Raw genomic sequence first — 27,670 nt, forward strand, 5'->3', positions numbered from 1 at the left:
AGACATAACAGTAAGCCATTGCATAGCCTAAGAGATAGTTTATTAAAATAGTTACTTAGTTATTCATAAAACCATTTTTTATCCCTGTTTGACAGCAATGTTTAATAGCCTTTGTTAAATTAGGTGCTGAAAAGTTATTGAGTTTACATTACATATCCCCATTATTTAAGGATGGTTTTATAGGCATTCTGGCAAAGCATCCAATGAGAATCTTATCTGGATGAGAAATGAGTGAACAGATTCAGATGACCAGGCCAAACCTAGGAGTTATCAAGAGTGAGTTTCTGGGTTTACTCCAACATTTCTCTGGGTCTTGAAATTTTACTTTTTAAAAGGGTACTTTTAGTGTTTATAAGTACATGCAAGATATACCAAAGTTGAAAGAATTATAAAGAAAGTAACTGCAAGTTTCAGTAATATTTTCATGACTGTGCAACTATCATAATTTTTACATATGTAATCACTATTTCTAAACCGTGTTTTAGAACAAATCATGCAAACCCACAACTGTAAGATTAACTAGAGAAGAGAAAAATCCCCATTTCTGGCACAACTTCAAATGCCTCAAGGAAGACAGAAAATGTCAAACACAAAGATTACATTGAAGCACTGCAGCTCCCATGGGCAGAGAGGAACTAGCAATGCTTTCTGTATGCTACCGTACTTAAGACCTCGCCTCTGATGTCATAGAAAGGCTGGCTAAGGCACACTCCACTTGTGGGTCACACCAGTCACTCCTGTGAGCTGAGGAGCTCTGCTTGCAAGTGCTGACATGGGTGTAAGGACATGAGGTCTCTCTTTGGTCCCTTCCTCACTTTGACCCTTCTTACAACATTCTCTTTGCACTGATCTAAGGTAAACCTGGTTTCCAGCATGCAATCCTCATTTGGTATTAATGGTCTTTTAAATCTACAGAATGCAGGGCTCCATTAGATCACAACCAAACACATGTGGGCTTTTACACTTATCTGTTGATACTGAGGAAGTTACTCATGGTAGAAGTTTCTGTAGTCCTTGAAGATAGGCTGGCTATGCTGAGATGTCTGTTCAAAATAAAAAAAAAAAAAAAAAAAAAAAACCAGAAATAAAAACAACACAGTAACTATAGAGAAAATGTAATTCTTCCAAAAGGAACTAGGAATCAGTACAGACAGGAAAAAAGACACAACTGACCATGTGAACAGTCGAGCCAGTTCCAATTCTTGCTTAGGATGTTTCTGTGCCATCAGAAGATAGTTCATCTTATTAAGCCCATAAATAATTATTAAAATTGTTGTTTAAATTACTTTTCTCCTGGAAATAGACAAACTGACTTTATACATAAAATTTCACATGAAAAGAAAAACCAAAGAATGTCAGGTGACCAGGAAGAATCAATTGAGAAGAATTAGCCAAGCCAGGGATATTGAGATTTTCTTTGAAACCTCTGCAGGATCATGACATCCTGAAGCACAATGAGACACACAGACCAGTGAAACAGAACAGCAAACCCACAAGGAAGTCCGACCAAAGGAGATATTCTAATACATGATACAGGTGTGTTAGCTCTTTGCTGAGACCAAAAATATAGCTAAAAATTATCTCTATCTGTCTGTCTGTCTGTCTGTCTGTCTGTCTGTCTATCTTGGGCTCAGAAGACTGTTTATAGAGCCAGATCTCTCCTCCCACTTTGTGGGTCCTGGGGATTTGAACTCAGGTCATCAGGCTTGGCATCGGGTGTCTTTACTCTCTAAGCCATCTCACTGGCTCATAATTAGACATTTTAGCAGATAATATTAGGAAAACTGGATAACAACTTGTCAAAAGAAAGTTTGACGTATTCCTCATGTTAACTATAAGCAGAAATTCCAAACTGATCCAATATTAAAAAGACCTACAAAATTACTTCTTGATGGGGTCAGTTACTCTATGTATGAGAGTAGAAAAGACTTTGTATTTATCTGAAAATCCAGATGTAATTTAAGAGGAAAATCAATGTTTGATTATTAAAGAAAATTAATTAGCAAGACACCATAAACAAATCATATACAAATAGATCATTTGAAGTAATTTATAAATAACTTTAAATTTTTGATTAAAAAACAATAAAAATACTGTATTTTTAAAGGGGAGCAAAAAGCAAGCAATCATAGATAATTCACATGAAAGACAAGAAGTTAAATTGAAATGTGAAAATATCTTCAACTTAAAAGAAAAAATATCAAATTGAAATGATATTGAAAGAGAATTTTTGAAATAGGCCCAAACTAATAATAATAACAGGGCCCTGTGATTCCTTTTCCCTGACCTAAATAGTTAAAAATGCCTGCCAGCAGGTTTGGGCCCAGTTAATTAGTTACAGAGGAGGTGGAGTTACAAGACAAAGGCCTGTTAAAACATCCCAGAAACTGACTGGAAAGAACTACACCCTGCCCTCATGGTACAGTCTGCTGATGTTCAAAAAAGTAAAACAACCAATCGTGAAAGTTTCTCCTTTTCCCCACCCCAAGTTTATATAATCCCTAAATCCCTGAGCCAGGAGGTCGATGCCCCTGTCTCCTACATTGAGACACGTGTCAGTCTGGAACGTTCCGCCATTAAACCACCTCATGTTCTTGCAGCAAGTTGGTCTCTCGTGTGTCCTCTGGGTGCGAGCCATCCTGAGACTCAAGTGGGGTCCCCTTGGGGGGGGGGGGTTCATGAGCCTTTTAATATCTGATACCAAAACTGCATTTATCATCCTAAAGATTGGCAAAAAAAAATTGGAAACGTAAGAGTAAGGTATATTGGAGAGGTTTAAGGAAGGCACGCCCTTTCCCATATGACTAGTAGGAAGGCAGCCAGTTATGACTATGCAGGAGCACTGTTAATTCTTAGTATTAATAAACCTGTATAGCGCAGGTACAGGGAACTTCCTGTGAGACTGTGTCTCCTAGGAATGTCAGAGGTGCATTTATAAAGTCTCACCAACTTGACTGCCTATACATGGGAAACAAGAGCACCAACAGACATGCATGGGGAATGCCCATGAGGCCTAAAACCTATACAAAGAATTACAGTCAACTAAGAGTCCTGAGATCAGGAGACATGGTCTGCACTACGGAAGAGCACACTAATTGTTTATCCAATACCAAATGGTCAGCACTGAAAATATATACATACAAGTAACATAATACAGACTGAGAAGATTGTATTTGTGTATTTAGGAATCTCTCAATGAAAAAGAGGCAATGATAGAAGAGGCTTTTGGGAAAGTTTGGAGGGAAGAAAGGGAAAGTGGAAATTATGTAATTATAATCTCAAAAAAGAATATTGATTGGATTTTTATTTATTGAAGTCATATTGACCCACGCACTTGCTAATATGTGAGTGAAATCTTCCACAATGTAGACTTTGAGCAGTGATTTTGAGTTTTATTAGTGGTGTCTTTTTAAAATTAGGCTGTTTGAACTAAAACTAAAAGAAAGAACCTGAAAATAAACAAAGGCCCCTAGGAGGAATGGCTACCTGAGGTGCCTTTTAACACATCAAAGCAGGCCCTGCCTTTGGGCCTGCCAGGCTTCCTCTAAGCATCTCAAGTATCAGTTACAAAGCCTGCCTCCTCTCAGAACTGCTTACCAGGCCCTCCCTTAAACCTTCCAGTCTGTGCTTTCTTCCCCTGGCTTCCCTTTCCCACTAGACTCAGCCATTTTGGCTATGTCCTTTCTCTTGGCCTCCTGTCCTTTGTCTATTTGCCCTCCCTTTTCTTCTCTCTCTCTTCTCTCACTCTCCTCCCCTATCTCTTCTCATGGCCTGGTCTATTCTGCTGGCTGTGTTTAGTCTAGATTCTTGCAATGCCTCTGGCTGTGCTTTTCCTCATAGCTACAATAAAAACATTTGCTTCAGCCATACCTAGGAGTGGTCATGTCCTCATTTTCATTCAGGATTAATTAAGGTGGAATTTAATAAAACAATATTTTTACAATAAAAGAGAGACTATATAAGCAAATAAAATATCAAGACAGCACACTGGTGGAAAAAGCTTAGATTTATTCTTTTTCCTTCAGAGCACATTAGATTTCCATTTCAGTTGCTACACTCGGTGTATACCAAACATGCTTGAAGCACTCACTGCTTATCGGGTACTATGCATTAAAGGCACAGGCCTTTTCTAGCTTGCCTACAGTACCTCAGAACTAAGTCTTGTCGGGCACATAGCAGGTGCTCAGTAGTAAGAGGCAGCTGATGAAATAACCATTCCCTGAAGTTCACAGTCTCCCAGGAATTAAAAGTTAATCATACCAGTCCTAATGAAGAGTACATTTCTCTACTTGTACTGGTTGGTTATTTTTGTTTTGGTCTTTTCTTTTTTCTTTCTTTCCTTCTTTTGTTTTTTTTCTTCAATTTGACAGAGGCTAGGGTCACTGGAGAAGAGGGAATATCAGTTAAGAAAATGCCTCCATACAACTTGCTTGTACACAAGCCTGGGAGGAATTTTTCTTGACTAATGATTAATGTAGGAGGGCCCAGCCCACTGTGGGCGGTGACACCTCTGAGTAGGTAGTGAGTTGTACAGAAGAGCAGGCTGAGTAAGCCAGTAGGCAGCACTTCTCTATGGTCCCTGTCCTGCTTTAGCTCCTGCTGTCAATGCTCTCCGGATTGTTACTTGGAAGTATAAGATGAAATAAATACTTTCCTCCGCAAGTTGTTTTTGGTTGTTGTATTTTATCACAACAATAAAAATCCTAACTAAGATCCACTAGATCTAGAGGCTGCAGTGATCAATACAATTTGAAGTGAAAAATTAGCACAAAAAGTTCATCCAAACTTTTCTATCAGGGTAAAGGTGCTTACAAAGAGTGTTGAGAACACAGATCTTACTCACAGCTGGGGTAAGTAGATGATTCTTCCAGGTTCCATGTAGAACAAGGCACGCTGAGAGCTCCAGCAATGACAGAGGGTATGCTACTGGCCATGACCAGGTGAAACATACTCCTCCCACCACTTGCTGATGATAGGGCTTTTTCACACTCATCACCAACAGGATGAAACTGAGAGGTCAGAATTAGCCACAGCAACAGGCTGACTGGAGATGGATATATTCAACTGGGCCACCAGCAGAGTCCCTCCCTGACACTCTGTTCTACCTTTAAACCCCGCATTGTATTTCTTCTTGGAAAGCTAATGTTTTAGTGGTATCCATAATGGAAGGGGTACAAAAGGCATGATGGATATCAATCCTAACTCTGAGTGAAGTTAGTGTTTCGTGAGAGAGAGCCAGTGTAAGTCCTGAGGAAACTGAGAAGAAGGGTCGACTAAATGTTTGCCTTACACTGTCACTCACTTCTCCAATCAAGACTGAGAAGGGGCAGGTGTTAGTTGTTATAAGAAGTCCGACCACAGCAAACAGACCACTCCAGACCACACGATTGGGGGTTTGGGGGAAGGTTTATTCAGGAGATAGGGCAAAGGTGGGGGGAAGAAGATAAAAGGATAAGAGGAGAGAGGAAGAGAAGTAGAGAAGCAGAGGAATAGAGAAGTAGAGGCCGGCCATGACCACGTGGCGAGAGAGGAAGAGAGGAAAGGGGACAGAGAGGTAAGAGGGTAAGAGTAAGAGATTAAGAGAGAGAGGTTAAGAGAGTGAGGAGGGGGCAAGCAGCCCTTTTGATAGTGGACAAGGCCTACCTGGCGGTTGCCAGGTAACTGTGGAGGTGGAGTTTAGACAGAATACTAACAGCAGGTATAAGAAATACAGCACAGCCGGGCGGTGGTGGCACACGCCTTTAATCCCAGCACTTGGGAGGCAGAGGCAGGCGGATTTCTGAGTTCGAGGCCAGCCTGGTCTACAGAGTGAGTTCCAGGACAGCCAGGACTACACAGAGAAACCCTGTCTCAAAAAACAAAAAAAAAAAAAAAAAAAAAAAAGAAATACAGCACAAAAACCAAGTCCTAAGGTTAGATGGTTATGAAAATGTCCCAGATTCCTCAAGGTTAGCATGCATGGTTCAGCTTGCAGCTCAAGGTTAGCATGCATGGTTCAGCATGCAGGACTGCCCATGTTTGGAAAAGGCAAGGCTTATGAAGCATGCCTTCTTATCAGAACCTCCCAAACCTGTGGACTAATCCTCTGGGAAACAGATACACTGCTATACATACTCCAGTCATACAGAGGAAACCCAGAACTTTGCACTGATGAACAGTGACCTCAAACTGTATTCCAAAGCGGCCTCTTCCTAGAAAGAGCTGGAGAAGCCAGTATCTTCTTCCTTCAGCAGTCATGGATAAGAAGACAAACAGCAGTAGGAAGAAAGAGCTGCCCCTCAAGCAGCCTCTTTTTATATTCTGATGACAAGAAGAAATTAGCAATTTTTAAAGCAATGTACACATTTAAGGAAAAGGATAACTTAAATACATATACTTTTATTTATTTACATTTCTTTTGTTTGCCAACTACACCCCATTAAAGCTATGGCAAAGAGAGACTAAACCAATTTTCAAAAGTGAGCTTAGTGGCTACATTTTTGTAACTGAAGACAGACAGCAGTGCTGTAGTCACTACCCTACTAGAGCACCAGCTGTCATTTGATGGGAGACACACACATACCAAACCTTATTGATGTCATGATTCAGGCACTGCTAGTTCCGTAGACGGCCACACCAGGTGATTTGGGTTTCTACTCCTAAGACACTGTGATAAAGGGATGGCTAACCTGTCCTTTGTCTGGAAGGGCAGAGCCTAGTGTTAACAAAGTTGGTGCTCCTTGTTAACTCAGACACAGCCTACATGGGAGAAAGAGTATTAAGGTACAGACAGTCTGGCTTGACTGAACTCAAGAGGACATCTTCTTGAATGAAAAGAAAGGGTGTTGAAATTCATAAGGTCATCAAAGTTCAGTACTCTCAAAATAGCTTTTGACAAGACAGTAGCCAAGGTAACCTTTCACGGATAAAAATAAAAGCCTAGATTTTCTGCAAATAGAAAATTGCTGGTTACCATCCAAAGTCTGCAGGTATTTAAGGATGTAATTAATATTCCCAAGCTACCTCTTCATGTCCTCTTCCAGCCAAGCCAATGAATGACCCCAGGTCCCCTAGCACTCAGGATCGCAGTGGCAGATTTACACAGTTCACAAGAGTCACCAAGTGGCTTGTGTGCTACATTCTTTGCCTAATGCATTTCTGGATCTCTGAGGACACTTGTACCTGTGTGTGTGGGGGGGGAGGGGTCTCAAGTCCCTTCTCAAGTTTACCATGATGTGACAGACTGAGGGAGCCATCTCCAAATAGATCCCAACAGCCTGTTCCTGCCACTGACCATAAGCACTGTAGTGACAGTGCAGCAGTGCAGCACATACCATGACATTTGTGACTGTAGGTAATATTATACAATGAAGCAAGGGACAGATTTGGAGGAGCATAAGTCCCTAAGGAGCAGCCACCACTCAATCCCAACTGTTCCTTCAATTCAGAATATTTTTTCAAGAGAAAACTAAAATTAACCAATCTAATTAGCTAGTTATTCAGATGAAGTGTTTTTCAAGTTGGCTTTGGATCCAAAGTTCTCACCAACACTGAGTAGACCACGCTAAATAGAGACTGTCTTCTGCAGGCAGCCAGGAGGAGGCTCTGACTGCACACTGGACAGAGTCTGAGCACTAGAAGAGTCAAAGCCCCAACCCCCTCGCCCCCGTTCATCCCCCTGCTCCGGCCCCAGATACACACTTCCCCAAAAACCTACTCCAACAAGGAGCCAAACCTATTCAAACCACCACAGACAACAAGACAAGAAAGATGAGAAAAATCAGAACTGAGGAAGACACAGCTAACTGAACTAAAAGTCCCCAGAATCTAAATAGTTTGGTTGTATAAAAAACAATAAAATGCAAAGCAGGACTTGCACTGACAGTTGCTATTATCTGTTCCCATTGCACAGAATGTTTTCCTCACAATATTTCCCACCACGATATGTCCAAGGCTCCTGTTCCCTTTGATGCTCTATCTGTTCTTTGGACACCATCCTGTCATCCGAAACAAAGACTCTCCTAAACGTGCCCCACATCAGTGCTTTTGCAAAGTTACAAGAAACTCTGAGAGAGAATCACATCTTCCTTGTTAGTCTTTTATCATTCAGCTAACATTAATAAGAGCCTACTATGTGCCTACAGGTAAGATTAGCACTTGAGGTACAAGGGTATGCAAAACCCACAAAGTTTATGGTCTAGAAGGGAATGCCAGATACTACTGAAATTATTACACAGCTATATAATAAACCATGCTCACATTAAAACACACATTCAGATGAGAGTGCACTAAGGTAATCTGGAGGGTTGGGGAAGGCAGACCTCAGGCTCTGGTCTGGAATGAGCTCTAAAGGGGTTAACTGAACTTCTCTGGAGAAGTAGTTAGAGGACCTCTGGTTTAGAGGGAGTATAACACATTTAAGTAAGCATGAGGCCTGTGATAGGAACACAGAGAATAGAAGAAGAAAACGGCCCCAGAGAGAGGTGATCATGGGAAATGATAGTCCGAAGCTCTGCAAGGCCCAGTACCCAGGGGTGTGCCGCTGAGTCCAGACACAGAGCATGCCATGGGTGTGGCACACTATTTAGAAACTGTTTGAGGCTCCTCCCTACCCTGGAGAATAATGACCCAATTTTTTCAGCCTGATCATGTGTACTTTTGCTGTTCTATTATTTTAGGGAAAACATTGATTTTTTTTTCCCCACTGTCAAATAGAAAGAAAAACAAGAGCCAATCAAAACCCCAAAATATGGTGCTGGGTATATAGCTCAGCACTGAAATGTTGACTAACACAATCAACGTCGTAAGCTTGGTGCCCACACTGGGAGAAGCAGACACACAGGGGTAGGGAAGCCTATACAGATACTTGTAGCCTCAGAAATAGTTTTCTAATTTTTTTCACATGTTAAATCTGTGTTTAAAATAATTTGTGCATAATTTGGCTGAAGCAAGAACTGACAAATTAATAACGATAAGGATAGCTAACAGTGGGCTAGTGCTGGCTTCCCTTGCACGTGCGCCACCCAAAAACCTCCACCACACACAGCCCCAGATGGCTTTTGTTCTGCTGGAGGCTGAGGATGGCTGTCCAGACTCCTAACAGCTCCCACACCTCCAGCCTGGTACCTGGCAATCCTGTGCCTCTGAAATGCTATAATCACCCTAGTCAAAAGCCATTACAACTGCCTGTTTCTAAAGAAGCTTGTACTCGGGCACAGATGATGTCATTCTTGTCTGGATTCCTGTTCCCTAGGAGAACAACTTGAAACAATCAAGAGAAGTGTGCTAACTCCCCAAGCCATCCCCCTCCCCTCGACACTGAGATGCTCTGTGCCTGCTTTATGAGTTCTCTCTGAGAAGCGTGAGATGAGGAACAGGAAAAGGTAAAGGTGCTGGCAGGATGGAGATTAATTTTAAAACTTATTAAAAATACAATTGAATGCTATATGGAGACCAGTTTCTGGGAACATGATATAAAGCACTCAGCATTTATTAATTATGAACAAGCATGCTACTTTACTTCTTACAAAACAAGGAAGGGATGTAACTAGCAGCTATAACTATAGTTAATCCAGTGTTTAGTTTCCACCCTCATAAAAACAAGATGCATTCCCAACCAGAAAAGTATCCAAACACATTTAATGGGGAAGAAATCTCAAATCTTATGAAAAAAAATGTTCAGATTAAACTATTTGTCTTCACCAGCACAGCACAGATAAAGAATGAAGTGTCCACTTATTTCAGTGACTAGTTTGGATAAAACCACAGCTTCTAAAACCTAACACACGAACTCGTGTTGCACTGGAAAATGTAAATTGCTAATGAGCACTGCACCATCTCAGTTTCCTGTTCCAGTTGGCTCTCTGTCAGCTCGGCAACAAGTCAAGAGCCTGAAGAAGAGGTGCAGCCATGTGTTTCGCTTTAAAAAATAAAAGGAACAAAAAGGGGAAGGGGGCTTCATTTTATACATGCCTCAGTGAAAATCACCACCCTGCTTGAGACCAATTCAGTCCAGGTACCAAGGACAGAATACACAGGCAACACATGTAGACAGACAGAGTTAGCCTCTCATTTATAGCTATGTTTCAAAACACAGTATCACTGTGCTTGCACACACACATGCCCTTTTTGGTGTCCAACTTGTTAGTCTTTCATTTTCCCATTATCAAAGGAGTCTCAGCCTAGAGTCTGTTGTATCTCTTATCATCCATCCATCCATCCATCCATCCATCCATCCATCCATCCATCTACCCATCCATCTATACATCCATCTTATTAAATAACATCAAAGCAGGTATTGGTTAAAATAATTCCAAAAACTAACACCAGGCATGGTGGCACAGGCTCCTGATCCCAGCACTCAGTGGGCTGAGACAGGAAAATCATGAGTTTAAGGCTAGCCTGGCTACATAGTGAATTCTGTCTTTGCTACAATTTTAGGCTGAAATGTTTGTACCTCAATGTTTTTCTTCACTCTCAGGGTCCTAATAGTCTCTTTTGGGGGCTAGAGGGTCCTCCTTATTCTCTAATTAAGGGTGTCTTTTCTCTAAAGGAATATTGCCTCCTAGAACGGAGGACATAAATATTAAGACACTAATATTCTCAGGATCTCCTTTTACAACATCATTACAGATTACTATTCATACATTTATGATGCTGTATACCTGTGATTTTATTCTAGGCACTATGACTACAACAGACCAACTCCGAAGTATGTAAAACAAAAGCCTGCCTGGCACTGTCACTAGGAATTTATCACATAAATATATCTATTTACTGATTGATTTTTTTACCAATACTTATCAAAATGTTAGGGTATTTTCTCTGGAAACTGAGTTTACAAGTAATTTTTAAATTCTATTGTAATCATTAGGGAGCAAAATCACTTTTGTATTCAAGAAAAATCCAATTATATATCATGTTAAGAAAATGTAAGTAATTTTATTTTATCCAAATGATAATTCTTGCCCTCTAAAAGCTTATATTCAAAGAATTATAATTACAAAACAATCACAATTATTATAGCTAATTGAATATGGAGGGGCAATTACAAGGAGAAAAAGCTTTAGTTCTTTGTCCCTCCTCTTGTTCCTCCTCCTCCTCTTCTTCCTTTTCCTTTTCTTTCTTCCTCTTCTTTCTTTTCCTTTTGAAATAGGGACTCATTACATAGCCTAGGCCTGGAACTCATTATGTAGCCCACGCTAGCCTTGAACTCAGGATTTTCCTCTCTTAGCCCGCTGAGTGCTGGGATCAGGGGCCTGTGTCACTATGCCTGGCATTAGTTTTAGGAATTAGTTCAATCAATACCTGCTTTGATGCTATTTTGTAAGACACTAGAGCAGTCTTTCTCAACCTGTGGTCATGACACAGGTTGAGACCTGTGTATATTTGGAGGTTACACATCAGATAAGCTGCAAATCAGATACTTATATTACGATTCATAATAGTTGCAAAATAACAGTTATGAAGTAGCAACAAAACAATTTTATGGTTGGGGGGTCACCACAACATAAGGAACTGTATTAAAGGGTCTCAGCATTAGGAAGGTTAAGAACCACTGCATTAGAGAAATTCAGGTTGCATTCAATGGGCATGTTGAGGAAGCAGGTTTCCTCCCCATGTGTTACTTCTGGCCATACCTGGCTCTGACCATCGCATTGTTTTTAAAACAACTACCCTTTTATGTCATACATTGTTTTCTTTATTATTGGAAAATTTATACCATATCTATTGCTAATAAAACCTAGTTAAGAAAACCAAACCTCTTAATTGTCAAATCATGTATATAATTAGAGTCATTTGCTGGCTAACAATGGGGGTGTGTCCTGAGAAACCAGCAAGTGATTACAGTATAATGGGAACACACAGATGATTACACTAATCTAGATGGCATAAGTTAATCAGTCTATATGGCCTCTTGCTGCAATCAAGAAACACAGTTAACATGTGGACCTTTGTGGACCCACTGTCTCATAGCTGTCCATGGTGAACTAAAATGTTGTATTTTGGTGTATGACATCACTACAGTTCTTAATGTATGCAGATATAAACATTGGTGACATAGACAAGACGCTCCATGCGTTTATAACACATATAAGTATCAGCATAAGAAGATCTGTCCTGTCGATATAATTAATAACGGATGCTTTATGTGATGTGTCAGGGAAAAGTGAAGCACTTGCAAAAGTAATATGTAGGGATCCCTTGCATTAGTGAGACTGCTTTGCTGGTTTATCTGCCTCACTAGGCAGCGCCACAGTTCTTTCTGCAGAACTTGTGATGTATTTTAAGTATGTAGTAAACATTTTAAACTTCACTTGATATGGCTATTTAGTAATATGTGCTTGTGGTTAACTGTTTTAATATGTTGGATAGTAAAACCAAATGTAACAGTTCCAACATTTCTCGGGGGAGTGATCTAGGAGCAGACATATGGTCTTCATCAGAATTTACAGCAGAAATCTTAGAAATCAAGAGAAGTAAGAACCAAGGTAAAACAATGGAGTTGCAAAGCACTGAAGAAAACAGCTTGATAAAGCTCCCTGTTTCATTCTGCTGGCTTGCTGCAGGAAGTCTGACATACAAAAAAGAAAAGCATCATCCTTAGTGGAAATGTCTGATACCTGCATGTCTGAATACACAAGATTCCACAAGTTAGAACCAACAGATGAGATTAACCCTTACATGGATTTTTTTCCATTTATCTCAGTGAGTTCCTTTACCTGCGTGTGTTTACCTCTGTGGTCATGGGTTAGTACACTGCCATCTACTCTGATGAGCTAACATCTTACTCAAGTGTGGGTGATGCAAGGGCTGATGCTGGACTTACAGAATCACTCTTAGTGTTACCATAGCAATCCTTTGTTATTACCAAGCAGAAAGGAATGCTCAAGGGTAAGATTGTTTAAGTCTTGCAGTGCTTTTTAAAAACTGGAATAGTATCCATAGGGACAGAAATATACAGAAATGCACCATCTAAAATTTACTGTATTACTAAGAGAAAACTATGAGTTGAAGAAAGGATACAGATGTGATAGTAAAAGAAATCTCAAAGGAGAAATTCGTATTACCTCTTATTTTTATTTACAATTTTCTGTTTGAAAATTCTTCATGTTTTGTAAGACTATCCTTCCACAAACCTGAGGAAAGGGTTTATAAATCACAGCAGACCTGCAAAGATTTATGTGTTCACATGCAAGGAGCAGCACTATTTCTGGATGATTCCTGAAGCACTCAATCTGGTGGACCTTAGCTGCAAGTTCTGCATTTCTGCAGGGACCTGCTGAGAACTGGCCCACTCCCAAAACACAGTGATAGATACTGTGCCTTCTGAACCCTAGGCACAAAAAGCTAGGCAACTGCAAAACCTCCCAAGAGTATGTGTGGATTTACTGGTGAAAGTAACTATCTTAGTTAGTTTTCCATTACTGTGGTAAAACACCATCACCAAAGCACTTAGAGAAGAGAGGGATGGCTTGGGTTTAAGGTTCCAGAGGTATAAAAGTCTATTACCATTACCACTGGGAGCCAGGGCGGCAGGTAGGCATGGCAAATGGGTCAGAATGTAGCGCACTCCCACGAGGCTTTGAAACCTCAAAGGCCCCCCCCCCATCCTCCCCTGCAACAAACTTCCTCCAGCAAGGCCACACCTTTACAACCCCCCCCCCCCTGAGAGTACCAATGGGGACTAAGGGTTCCGACACATGACCTATGGAAGACATTCACATTCACACCTCAACTGCTACCCACAATGAAAACACAGTGAAAATTGATGAGAAGAATCCGGTTTGTCGCATCTTCCTTGCTGGACAAGCGGGGCGCGACACTCTATTTTTTTCATTTCAGATATAATTTTGTCTTCTGTCCCAAAGCATATTTGAAAAACTGGTAGTATATTTGTGTATAAATTATCAAAGAGAAGTTAGTGTTGTGAATGTACTTCCCTGGAGCTGAGATGCCTAGGGTATGTTTTTTAGATGTACAAGTTTATAGACTCTTACTTGTGTATCCTTTGCTATCCCAGAGAGATATACATGAGAGCTATACAACATCACACCTTTACTACCTAGGATTATCAGGCCTCATACTGCTGTCATTGTCTGGTATCACACCCAAATCCTATCTCTAAGGGATCCTATTTGGTCAGACTCAAATCAGCAATGGAATTCATTATTCATTCACTATGATGATGACATTCTCCATTAGGCTGTATGTCAGGCACTTTAGCCATTTCAGTGCATAGGTTCTGACTACCACTACTCTCCACACCTTAGAGACTGAGAATCCTTGAGGTTAAATTATCCACTTTGGTCCAAGAGTATTAAGAATCAGATCACAGACATGCTCGATCCAGGTTCTGTGTTCAGAGCCTCAACAGAGCCTTAATGTTTCTGGTGCCCCAGGGTTTCTATGCTTGGAGAACTTAGAATAATGCTAAATAAAAAGATGTGTTCAATCAATACTTATAAATTAAAATAGGACATAAGCCCAATCCTGCCAGCACATGACAATATATTATTCCAACATTTGCAGTAAACAACAACTTCAATATCCTAAGAATAAAACAGGGTCATTTAGGTTATTACTTTACCTTAAAGTATATCAACTTCATTTAGAATTTCCTGACAGGCATGTTTACAGTGATAGCTGTGGCAAATACAACTTTCTACCCACTGTCCATTCCCACTTTTCTTCTAAGAGAAAACTTCGATGTTTTGGGGTGAAGCTTTCAAGAAGACTGCTGTTTCCTGAAAAAGGATGTCGGGGACACAGGCTTGCCTACTACACTCCCCTTCCCTGTATCTTTCCTCCCTTCTCCTATAAACCTCAGGCAGACTGTCTCTGGAGATGCTCCTATCTCAAGACTACAATGATAGAACTGCAGCTTCAGGACACTCAAGGAGGACATCCCTAATCTCAGAGAAAAGCAACCCCCCACTTGTTAGGTTCTGCTAGTGCAGCATACACTGAGGCAATGACGCCAAACCCATAATCTCATACTATCACAAGGGAGTAAAATACGTTTAACTGTAAATTGTGGTTTTTAAAGTTTCACCATGCCTCAAACTTGAACCACAGAATTTTAACATACTCTGAATTATTTATCCTCTCACTTTGCAATAAACCGAACTAAACAAAGCTACTGCCCTTATGAACTTGCATTTAAGGCACCATAAAAACCCAGGTAAAATAAATGAATGAGCAGTGATGAAAACTGCTTAATCAAAGAATTTATCCAATTAGTTCTGTGTATTAAAGTCCAATATGTTAATTTGCAGGAAAATAAGTGAAAGTCAAGGATGTTGTGTTAAATAAGCCAAGCATAGAAAGAAAAAAGAGCTGAAATCAGAAGAGGACTTATCATGGAAGAAGTGCAGTAGACAAGGTGAGTAGGAGAGTAAACTTGTAGGGAAGAGAGAAGAAAACAAAGGGAGTGGGCATAAACCACATTAAACTCATTTAATATGCACAGTTGATGTGTCTTTATCATTTTAAAATGTGCTTTATTCTAAAAGAATATCGAGGTTTTGTCTTTCTTCCTGACTCAGTGCTTTCTGACCAATGTCCCAGTTCTAATCACTGGTTTGCTCCTAACAGGCTGCAGATATACTGAGCTGTACCTCACACCAGTCCATCCACTCTTGTAAAGGTTTAAGGAGCTCAATCCTATGTGACAGATGCTATCAAAATAACTTATTTACCACTCCAAGTGGCCTCAACACTATTTCTCATAAAGTGTGTCATTTTATGCTAAGCAAAATCCCAGGTGAGAATTCAGGGCAGTGCTATTTAGTGTCAAGGCTCAAGCACAGGGAACTTTTAGCTCACACACTGCTAGGACATGGCAGGGCCAGAACTTTTAAACCATGGACTTCTGCATTCAAACTCTCTGCCTTTTCCACTACACCTCTCTGTAGGATGGCATTCCAAGCATCCAGTTCAAAATCTGCACTAGATGTCATTCTCTGAAGACCGTTCAAATAGCTTTCCTTTATTTTTCTTGCGGCTGGCAGGCAAACACTGAAGTATACAGAAACTCATACTCTCTTTGAACTTAGCAGGACGGAGGAAGCATAACACCTACCAGCATAAGCAGGCCAGGCCAGTTTTCAACTCACAGCTCCCCACCCCCAACACTCAGAAACCAATCTGAGTTATTGTGCACAAAGAGAAAAGATCTGCCCACCATTCTAGAGCTGTCCCAGGGATGTATCTATTAAAAGGAGAGCCAAAAAAAAAAAAAAAAGAAAAAAAAGAAAATAGTATGCTGCCACTGACCAACACATTCAGCTTTTGTTTTGTTTTATCAATCATAGTTTCTTATTATCCTTCCTATACAAAGGAAGAATAAAGGTACATAGAAGAAACTGTCACAAATAAATTACATAATGAATAGATAAAAGAAAATATGGATTTTAAACATGGCCAATTACTGTCAAGAGATATTAATGAAATAAGCAGAATTAAAGTTTGTTACTCTCGTTTCCAAAGGACAGGTAACCAGTAGACTTCTATGGCTATAGTAATATTTTAATTTATTACAATGCAGAGAAAAGAGGATGCATCCAGAAAAATAGGAGGGGTAGCAAACATCTCACAGCTCAGTGACACAGGTAGATAACAGCAAGGGCACTGGCTAAAATACTACACACAAGATGGGTTTGTCTCTCCAGATACTGAGTTCAAGATAGACCGGGTGGGCCTGCACGGCATGAAGCACTGTGGGTGAGCAAGCCTAAGCTACAGCATGTAATGGATGCAAGCAGGTACATGGCTTGAAGCAGGTTTTGCATCTCATGCCTAAAGACATGGGCTTCATATCCACAAATGCTAGAGTCAAATGCTAGTCCTTCCACTTAACAATTAAGAAAAGACAGCTTGGTGAAGGTGTTACGGGGGGGGGGGAGGAAGCAGTCATTTTGTTATCCTGTCAACAGATAAGACAGTAAAGTAGTTGATACAGAATTCTTTTGTCAATTACTTATTTTCAAAAATATTTCATTAACTATAGAATATTTCTGGGAATCAAATAAATTCTGCTACTCGGTGGCAAAAAAAAAAAAAAAAAGCTAAGACTATGCCTTGGAGTAACATAAACACAGAACAAAGAACAGACTTTCCCTGTGAAAGGCAGTGGCCTTGGTACAGGCTACTAAGTGTATTTGAAAGCTAATTCATTCTTTATATTCAGGTTAAAGTCGCCCATCCTTACAGAAGAGAATCACCACTACCCCAACACTGTATGACTAAGTTTTCACCCCATATATAAATGACACATTTTCCTTAGCAGCACCTGGAAATAAAAACCTTTCTTTTAGGGCATTTGAGTTCAACACAATTAATAAAGATATGTCCATACTAATCAGCTACAAATCTATCTTGCTATACAGTCCTTTGAATGGCTGCAGAAGCAGAGATAAGATGAGAGGGAGGAGAGAGAGAGAGAGAGAGACAGAGAGAGAGAGAGAGAGAGACAGAGAGAGAGAGAATGAATCTGTGTATATGGTGTTTGTATGTAATTGTGTGTGTATGTTTTCCAGTGACTAGTTGACATATGCCAAAGTAACACCCTCAGTACCACTTATAATAAATATCCAAAGTTAATATTGGTAAAAAGTTATGTTTAATATTGTAAAATAAAAGTTTGGGCAAAGCCTAAAAATTCCACAATTTATTATTTTTTTGATTTTTAAATTTTGAGCTAACAATTTTTTCCTATACAAACATGAATTCACAGAAGTGTTTTCAAAGCACAAAAAGGCAATATCCTGAGCAAGTGTAAAGAAACTAATAAAAAGTGAACTGCGGGTTAATGAGCACCGTGAGTCAGAGCGTATTCCTAAAGCATGACCTCAGACCCAACAATAAGCTCTCAGCATCCAGATGTCAGAAAGCCTACCCCAACGGCCAGAACTAGAACACACACTAGCCTCGCTGTCTGTCTGGGGAACTGCTCATTTAAACATAATTTCCAATGAAATTCTCCTAGCATCCAATTTTACTTTAAATCAAAGCTCTGTTCTAAGCATTGTATAAACCATATTAAACCATTCTAAGTCAATATTTATTTCCAGCAAAATAAACACACGTAATGGCAGATTGTGCTGTACTTAACAAAACGGCAACAGATTCCACAAGTTTCACTTCAGTGGACTAGAAGCTGGTAAACAGGCGCCATGCTAGGCAGGAAAACGCTTCCTGTCTACGGAAGCTGAGTGCGGTGTTCATCTCGTCAGGGTTTTCTCTATAACCAGCTACAGGAAAGGTCAGAAGTAGGCACAAAATAAAGCCCACGTGCATGGGACACTAAGATCCCCAGCACCATGGCCTGGATCAGAGAAGTGCCCATGCTGCCCACAACAAGAGCATGCATACACTGCTTCACCGGAGCTTACCTGACCAGGGATGTCTACACACATCTGTGTGTGAATGAAAGGAAACTTGGACTGCTTCAAAAGTATTGGTGCTTTATGTGTAGGCCTCAATAACTTCTAGCCATGACTTATACCAATTAAATTAGCTTTACACAAAATATAAATTATTGAAAATGAGTTAACAGACTACATACAGATGCCTTTATGAGTGAGAACACAGCTCTTATTGGAAGTGGATCATTATGATTTCAAATCATTGTCGATTTCCCCCAAACTAGCACAGCCTACTTTACTGGGATGCTACAATGTCATTTTTAGATTCCATTACAGCTTCTAGAAAAGGAATCTGGGAAAGACAGCCTGGCCCTGCCGGTGGCTGGAGACGGCCCCCTCTTCCTCCTGCACAAGTCTACCCAGAACCCTGCACTCTCAGGGTTTGTTGTATAGCGGTGCCCCACACTCACCTGTGATTTTCTGCAGCAAAGGGGACAGCTCAGACTCCTCAGAGAAGACACGGGCCAACGCTTTCTTCACCTTTTCTTCCACTTCTTCCAGGTCTTTGTCCAGCGCGTCCTCGCCGGTGACAGAGTAAATGTATATGAGCAAGATTAGCAGTTCCTCGGGGCTGTAGTCATCGCTGGTTCTCTGGCTTGAGGACTTAATCATAGGCAGCAGTTGATTTAGCACACCAGCCATGGTTGAATCCCCAAGGCTCTGAAATGGAAGCAGGGATAGGAAGACCCGTCAGCCCACAAGGTCACAGCGAGATGGACACTAGTGCAAATGTGGCTAGCACAGTCTTTATGGACTGGCTGACCACACTCTTTCACTCCTTGCTTATCGATCCTGGACAGGTTGCTGTAAGAAATCTGGCATTAGATGTTTTATTTGGAAAACCCCATTTTGTAAAATGGCAGGTGAAGTTCCAGCCCTTTGATAAAGATCTTACTGTGACTTGAGCAAACAAGATTATAATTTTTTTATTTTAATAAAATGCAAGTGATTCAACAGGCTGGGCTGTAGCTAAGAGGCAGAATGCTGACCTAGCACATGCAAGCCCCTTGTTTGATTTTCAGCTCTGTAAAAAAACTGTAAGCACTTCGAAAACTTAAAATCTTAAACAAAAAAGTAAAGTAATACAATTAAAAAAACCAAAACTGGCAGATTGTCTATTCAAATAAATGCAGATGTTCTTTTAACAGAATCTCTAGACTCAAATGAATGGTCCTGCTCCTTCAACAGGATCTACAAATCCAGATGAGTGCTGGTGCCCTTTATAGGAAGCACTGTCTTGCGGGATCTCCTTTTTGATATGTGCTCTGCTGGCAAACACTGGTCAGAAGATTTTCTAGCATAAAGGCCATCCCTGCCAAGCCTGCAAGTAGAGTAACGGCTTAACCTGGGTAACTTCACTAAAGATCTATTGGTTTGAGATTTCTTTTGGTGAATTTGAAGGTAATTCACCTCAATTTTTAAATTTATAATTTAAATTTTTTCTCCATTTTATGTGCATGGATGTTTTGCTACACGTTTGTGCACCATTTTCATGCAGAGGCCAAAAGAGGGCTTTTGATCTCCAGGGACTAGAGTGATAGAATCCTCCATGTGGGTGCTGGGAATCAAACCAGATCCTCTGGAAGAGCAGCCAGTGCTCTAAACACTGAGCCATCTCTCCAGTCTACCATATCAAGTTAATATCATCATCATCATCATCATCATCATCATCACCACAATGGTTTTAGGTCTTTCACCAACTTCTTAAGTGACACTCAGAAGAGACTTTCAGGATTCTTTCCTTGTGGTAAGAGTACTGCCTCACTGGAGTGACCAGGGACTGAAGTATACGAAAAACTACAAACATCAACAGCACCAATCTTGCAGTTTTAGGTAAAAAGACACTAGTATTCATATTCTAACTAAAGGCAAGTTATCTGAACTTGAAACTTACATCATCCATTTATAAGTGTTCCCTGAACACCTAGTGTGCTCCATGATTCTAGGCCTGGGAACAGAGTGCACAAATTCTCTACTCTCATAGCTTATGCCATAGGGGAAAACTGGACTGAAAAGCTGAAGCTGTAAATGCTATGGTGCTGTAGACAAGAAGGTAAGTGCTACAGAAGAAAAGGAAGCAGGAAAGGGAGATGGGGAGACAAAACTTCAGGAAGCGCACGTTTGTGTGTGCAGCTACTCACTCTTCTACATGGGAGAAGCCATGTTAGCAAGGGGACATGGGAACCAAGCTTGCTGTAGAAATGTTTCCTTTAAACAGAACGATGCCAACAGTGGAAGGTTGTTGCAAAAAACAGCCACCTGAAAAGAGCTCTTGGTGCCACATCCACTCAAGGAGGGTCACCCCCAAAGCACCAGCTCCTTAGATGATAAGAAGCAGATGATGGAGGGCACCCCCCAATTCCAGTTCCTAAAAATCAAGTAAATATACAATATGTCTACTCTGGAGGAACCTACGATTCTTCCCTAAGAGCAGGAAGCTTTTAAAAGACGAGTCTAAGAAACGGGTCAAGCAGGAGACTAGTTTAGCAGAGGGCACTTGCTGGCACCTGCTCCTCAGGCCCGCATTTCTAAGACTCTGGACTGTGCTACATGCTAAAGAGAAAAGTATCTCATTAGAGACACAAACACAACTTCTATCACATATAACAACGAAAGTATATTCAAAATATGCTTCAAGTATCACAAGAAGTCAATAGTTGACTTTGACACAAAGCCAAGAACAGTGACAGTTACAAAGATGTGAGAATTATGGGAAAATAAAAATATCTCAATGTGAAAACCTAATTCCAATCCTTACTGTACCTTTATATTAGTTCCCTAACACCTTAGGAAATCCTCATGTGCAAATGATATGATCTGACTGGAGGATGCAGAGCAGGAAGCCATGTCACCTCATTATTTTCCCTTACTTTACTACTGAGAGCAGAAGGCGGCAAGTCATACTCTTACTGTTACATACTCAGAAAAACATAGACTGCTTTAAAAAAAAAAAAAAAAAAAAAGTAGCTTTATCACAGTTAGGCAGAAAAGTCCAGAAACAACAATGAGACCCTGAGATGATCTAAAAACTATAACACCTCAATGACAATCAATACACCCAGATCCTAGTCCCTGACATCTTTCTTTGATTAAAAAAAATAATAATAAACAAAAAACGGGATGTCCAAAGAGATGGTTGATACCGAGGATATAGACGGAAAACACAGGAGGACTGGAAAATTTTATAGTGCCTGAAAATAAAGATGCTAGGAAAAAGAAGAAAAGGGAAGGGGAGGGAGAGGGGGAGGACAAAAGAAGAGGGGGAGGAGGGGGAGGGGGAGGGGAAGGGGAAAGCGGGAGGGAGGGAAGGAAGAGGAGGAGTATGTCAAAAGGACTCAAGAGCCAATAGCAAGACTTTCCAGTTGACCACAGATAGAATAATTTCAAAAGCAACATAAAGTAGTATTTTCATATAACCTAAAGTACTCAAGAAGTGAAGTATCCATCAGTTCAAATTGATGGAAATGTGATTGAACTAGGGCTGGAGGGATAGCTCAGTCAATAAAGTGCTTGCCTTGCAAACACAAGGAGCTGAGTTCAATCCCTAGAACCTGTTAAAGGAGGTGGTGGATTCCCCGAAGCTGAGTTAGAGGTAGCTGAGAGCTACCCGATGTAGGTGCTAGGAGCAGAACTTAATTACGTCTTCCAGAAGAGCAGCCAGCACTTATAACCACTGAGCCATCTCTCCTGGCCTGCTGGCTATTTTCTGATGCCTGCTTCTCCTCAGGAGAAGAAAGAAAAGATCAGAGAGTCCCTAGACTGAAGTCTTTTTAAAGCAAAAACAACAACAACAACAAAAAACCCAGGAATTTCAGCAGGAGTAACAGTGTGTGTGTGTGTGTGGATATGGTGTTATTTGAAAGGGTCTGTGCCACAAGCTGTATGATCTTGGAGTAAATGTCTAACATTCCAAATCTCAACTCCCCCATTTATGAAATAAGAATGCCTGAATATTAGTGAGCCCCACTAAAGAGGGACACATTTATGTATTACACTGTATCACACTGACACAACCATATCTCAGAGCACTTCAACCACTCTGCTTTAAAAATGAAGGCACCCCCTCAACAGGATAGTCTTCATCTAGACTCAAACACACGGTGACTCTGTTTTCTGAGGGCTAATTCTGCAGAACACATTTGATGGCATTTAAGGATACACAATAATGGTCATACGTCACCAGGTTGTTTGAGTCACACCACAGCATCTGTCATGTGACCTTCGATTCTGTTGCCACCACTCAGGGCCCTATGCTCTCCTTTCTTGGAGGACTAGTTAAGAAGGCTGGTATGGGAATGGTACATATTTTAGGAACACATCTTTGGCAATCTCAGAGGAGGGAGGGGCAGCCTACAGACACCGAATGAAAAACCCAATCACAGGCTTTACTGCAACAGTCGGTGAAAGGCCAAAGAAAATCAAATGTTACTAAATGCTGCTATTGAAGAGACAAGCACAGCCAACCATGGCTGAAGAGGGCTTTTAAAAACTGGCTTCTTTGTAAAGTCACTGGGATTAAGTTTCCCACTCCTTTTTACACAAGTAGATCTTCTGGTAGGAGGTGAAGGACTTGAGCTGTGTCCAGGGTGACAAAGCATTTTGTTATTTCTGCAGTCTGGGCTCCTGTTATTCTTGAACCAGTCCCCAGCAACTCCATACAAAGGCCCCGTTGAAAAGGTATGTTGTCCTTAGGGAAGCTGACTGTGAAGTCAAGAGCGGGTCTCTGTTCTGGCATGAGGACCATATTCCATATGGAAGCTGGTCGGACCAGGCAGACCCCACCTGCTCATCTGGGAGCAGAATCTTCAGACACTCAACAAACCCCAAGCTACTAGCAGAGAACTCTTCACAGCAATCCTGTTAGCCAGAGTGTGCAGGTTGGAGAGATACAGCAATGGGAGTCTTTGAAAAGTACCCAAACACTCTGGCTCCACACAGAACCTGCCATCATTAAAACCAATTTGTTCTTCTCTATTTTACAGTAAGTCATTCTCTTTCATTGAAAACAATTCTCCCACTATATCCCTTAGCTATGGCACCCTAAATAGTATAACTTCATTTAAATCATTTACGGGGCTGGAGCGACAGCTCAGTGGTTAAGAGTACTTGTTGATCTTACAGGTAACCCAAGTTTGATTCCCAGAACCCACACAGTTGTTCACAACCATTTGTAACTAAAATTCTAGAGGATTCAACACCTTCGTCTAACCTCTGGGGACACCAGGCATGCACATGGCACATATACATGCATACAGTATAACATTTTAAAAGAGCATAATGAAAGCCTAAGTATTAGAGGATGAGGAAGGACAGAATGAGCAAGCATTGAACATAAGTTATGAGACCTACTTGGATTCCTAGTTCTAAGTCTGTCATGGGCTTTTTGTATTGGGTCATGGGTAAGTACATAAAAACATTCTAAAGGTAAAATATTGAAGTGAAAACATAAGGGTTCTTTGGAAAGTCAGTTGTGTTGGATGGTATTTTGCTGAAGCAAACACATAAAGGAGTGTTTTCCTGAAGTGGACACAGGTGAAAGGCTAAGGCAGACTCATGAAGGAATGTTTCTGCTAAAGCAAGCACATGAAATGACACGTGATAAAAGATTGTTTGCTAATGACACGCATTATTGGTCTGCCTTACATATTGTAGTTGAGGTGTATTTATTGGGACTCCATAGAGAGAAATACACCAAAAAAACTTCTGATGCGTGTACTGAAATTTCTTGTCACTTCCATGGACTCTGATTGGCAGAGTGATGTCAACAGAGACAGATGCATGTGCTAAGACAAGACACAAGCTGAATCAAGGCCTGGGGAGGACACACGGTGTCTGGAGGGATGTCCATAGAACTTACTGGACAGCGACAGAGGCTAAGGTTGGCTTGCTGGTACGTAAAGCTGGCTGTGCACTGCTTGTGAGTCTTGTGTCTTCCCTGATCTTCACTTCACTGAGAGAGCACAGCTGAGAACTTTTCCTGGCTTTCCTGTTGGCCCTGGTCCCTCCTGGGGACTTATGCCGAGTCTGAGGCCTGGCTGTCCCTGCTAGGTAATGCCACCACTGCTCATTCATGTTTGCTGTACCTACTCTGCCAAACTGGACTGCTGGTAGATCTGTGAAGAGTTTGTGAGTGGACTGAGCTGCTGCCTCTAACCTGGGAACTGAACTGCTGATTTCCAGACGGCAAAGACAGGAATTGCTCCAAAGAACCTTTCTAAACATGTCCTCTTCCCCCATACCCTTTCTTTCCCACTACCCCTGGTGAGTGGTGGTCACTCACCAGGAAGAAGATTAAAGCATTTAAGAACCACCATTAAAAATAGGATTTGAAAAACTTAAAGTTACAAAGTATAAAATTCAATTTTAAAGCACACAGCACCTGTTCTGAATAGCCACTTTAACTGTATAATAGTACACTGAACTATACAGTCTTTGTGCATGGTTAATTTTGTCATGTGATGTTTTTTTGTTTGCAACATTTTTCATAGCAAAGTTTAAGGTTTTAAAGTTTAAATCTAATACCATTATGTATATATACACATATGCATACATATATATATATACATATTTTAAGTAAATTAAAATTTTAAGTAATATTTAATATATCATATATGTATTTTTTAAGTAAACATGTTTCCAAATTAAAAAAAAAACAATCTGTTATTTCGAATAATTTTTGACGGAATCTGAATTTCCTTTTGTACACCCCAGGCAGAATGCAAAACTGTAAAGTAATTCATTGATACAGCCAAGTATCAACACATGTACAAATAGATACATACCAAATAAGTATATTATTTAATTAATTGTAAAAAAAAATAATTTTACATAACAGAGAACAAAGCAAGACCCAGGATGCAAGGGGCTCAGAGGTGAGTGGGAGGAGGAATGAGCAGCCATGGCTTAGGAAAGTTCTTCTAAGGTGCTGGCATTTGCATTGGAAACACCCAAATCCTGTTTGGAGACAGTGGCACATGCCTCTGGGCTTTAGAGAGCCAGCATCCACTATGAGGGAGGAGCAAAGCTCTGCGAAATGAATTACAGGGTAGGATCCTCCCTCTTATGTACATAAGAGCTTTATGTACATCTGCCAAGAGGGTAGGAGAGGCAGAATAATGCCCCACTTCCTGCAGTCTGGCCGTTACCCATGTGGTACAGCAGCTTTCCAGATGTGATGAAGACTGTTACGTATGTACTTTCATCACTGCGATCACATGCCTTCCAGAAACAACATAAAAGAGGACAGTTTATTTCAGCTTACAGTTGCAGAAAGATTTCGGTGTTGGAGAAAGCAAGCCAGCAGGGACAGCCCAATCCCTGGCAGCAGCCTGAGGCAAAGGCTGTTCACATTGTGGCAGACAGAAAGGATGGAACTGGGGCTAGAACACAGGCAAGTGAAACCTGTTCCCAGAGACCAGTTTTTGCTGAGGAGGCGTCACCTCCCCATCCCTCCACTGTCTTCAGAATAGTCCTAGAAGCTGAAGATCTAGTTCTGAAGCACAAGTCCCATAGAGACTCTCAGAGTCAAACCATGAACTTTTCTGCCTGGTTTCCAGAGGAAAAGGGCTTCCCAGAGAGTTTTCAAGGCCGAACTGCTCAAGCACTCTGCAGCCTGGGGCTTTCAGTCTGTGAGGTCCTGCCTTTAAGAAACCTTTCCTACTCCCTAGTGCAAAGTGTGTACTTCTCTGCAATGGAATAAAGCCTCAGTTCCCTCGATGGCACAGCTGTGTCACCTGTGCCCACCCTGCACACAACTGTAATTGTATTTACGTTCCTCTGCTTGCCGGGTCCATGGTTTTCAAAGCTTTCTGTTCTGCTTTTGCTCTGGACTCTTGCTATAAGCCAGGCAAAAAGTAGGAAACAAGCATGCCACAGCATGAATATTATATTTTGAGAATTTTATCTGCCAAATAAATTAGTCCATTATTTTTCAGTGTGGTTTTATTCAAATTTTCAGAACATGGGCAAATTATAAGCAGATTATTTGCCAGAAGGTATGAGAGCTTCAAGCCCATTTCCCAACAGGGTCTTCATTTCCATCTGAAGCCTCGGGAGCAATCCTTACTCTCTGCGTTTTTACTGGTAGTCTGGTCTTCTGGGCACCCTGCAGAACAGCCCTTAAGAAAAGCTCCCAGAAGCTAGAGAGGCTTTTCTGTGGTTTAAGAGCATGTGGTTTCTTCCAGAAAACCCGAGTTTTGTTTCCAGCACCCATATCAGATGGCTCACAACCACCTGTAACTCCAGCTCTAGCAAATACGGTATCATCTTAAGGCCTGCTCAGGCACTGACACACACACACACACACACACACACACCTTAACAAAAAGAAAACAAAAAAGTTATAGCACTCTAGAAAGCTTCTGCAACTTCCATGCCTCTGAACTACTCCATACTTGCCCTGAAAGCCAGGTCAAAGGCCTAACTAGAACTACACGATCAAGTTATGCCAGCAGCAACCTGCTTTCCTGGTACCAGTTTTCTATACTAACCACTCTGCATGTTGCTGTGACAAAAGCAACTCAAGGTTGTCAACATTCCTTTTAGCTTGTGGTTTTAAAATATCTCTGTTTATCACATTGGAGAAGGCGTGGCAGCAGAAACAGACCACCCTGTGACAGTGGAAACTTGTGTTACAGGCTAGTCACACTCAGCAGACAGGAAGTCACAAAAGCAAGTGGGAACCATGGTAGTTATTACCTTCAGGGGTCCACACCTGGTGACTTCTGCAAAACAGGCTCTATCTCCTAAAGCAGCAATTCTCAACCTTCTGCAACCTGTTAATACAGTTTGTCATGTTGTAGAGACCCTCCAACCATAAATTTATTTCTGTTGTTACTTCATAACTGTAATTTTGCTACTGTTTTAAACCATGAAGTAAATATCTGATATGCAGGGTATCTGATATTCGACCCCCAGAGGGGTCATGACCCCACAGGTTGAAAACCCGCTGTCCTAAGCTGAGGTCTCATGAAAGACAAAAGCACTGTACAATGGAGGGCATTGTAAGGTCAAGCTCTAACACTTCAGATCTTCAGGTAAGGGAATGATCCTGCATTATTTGAGTAGGACCAGCCTAATCACAGGAGTTCTCAAAGGTGGGGACTTTCCCAGTTATGCCCATTGATGAGCTGATGCAGAGCTGTAACAGTACTGTCCCTAAAGATTAAAGAGAGAAAGCACAAGCCAATGAATACAGGGGCCATGGAAATGGACAGCAAAAGGAAACAAATCCTTCTCTACAATCTCCGGAGAAAAAGCCATCC

At 41.0% G+C, this 27,670-nt stretch overlaps 1 protein-coding gene across 2 annotated transcripts in view; it reads right to left on the reverse strand.

The window, feature by feature from the left end:
- Scfd2 (sec1 family domain containing 2) overlaps positions 1-27,670 on the reverse strand; it is a 314,061-nt gene that overhangs the window by 176,991 nt on the left and 109,400 nt on the right. For both annotated transcript variants that reach the window (XM_076938659.1, XM_034509376.2), the window contains exon 5: positions 18,818-19,067. In XM_076938659.1, coding sequence (XP_076794774.1) covers positions 18,818-19,067 — 250 coding nt within the window. The remainder of the gene's footprint in view (positions 1-18,817; positions 19,068-27,670) is intronic.

This window comes from Arvicanthis niloticus, chromosome 7, assembly GCF_011762505.2.
Source record: "Arvicanthis niloticus isolate mArvNil1 chromosome 7, mArvNil1.pat.X, whole genome shotgun sequence".
Taxonomy (NCBI): Eukaryota; Metazoa; Chordata; class Mammalia; order Rodentia; family Muridae; genus Arvicanthis; species Arvicanthis niloticus.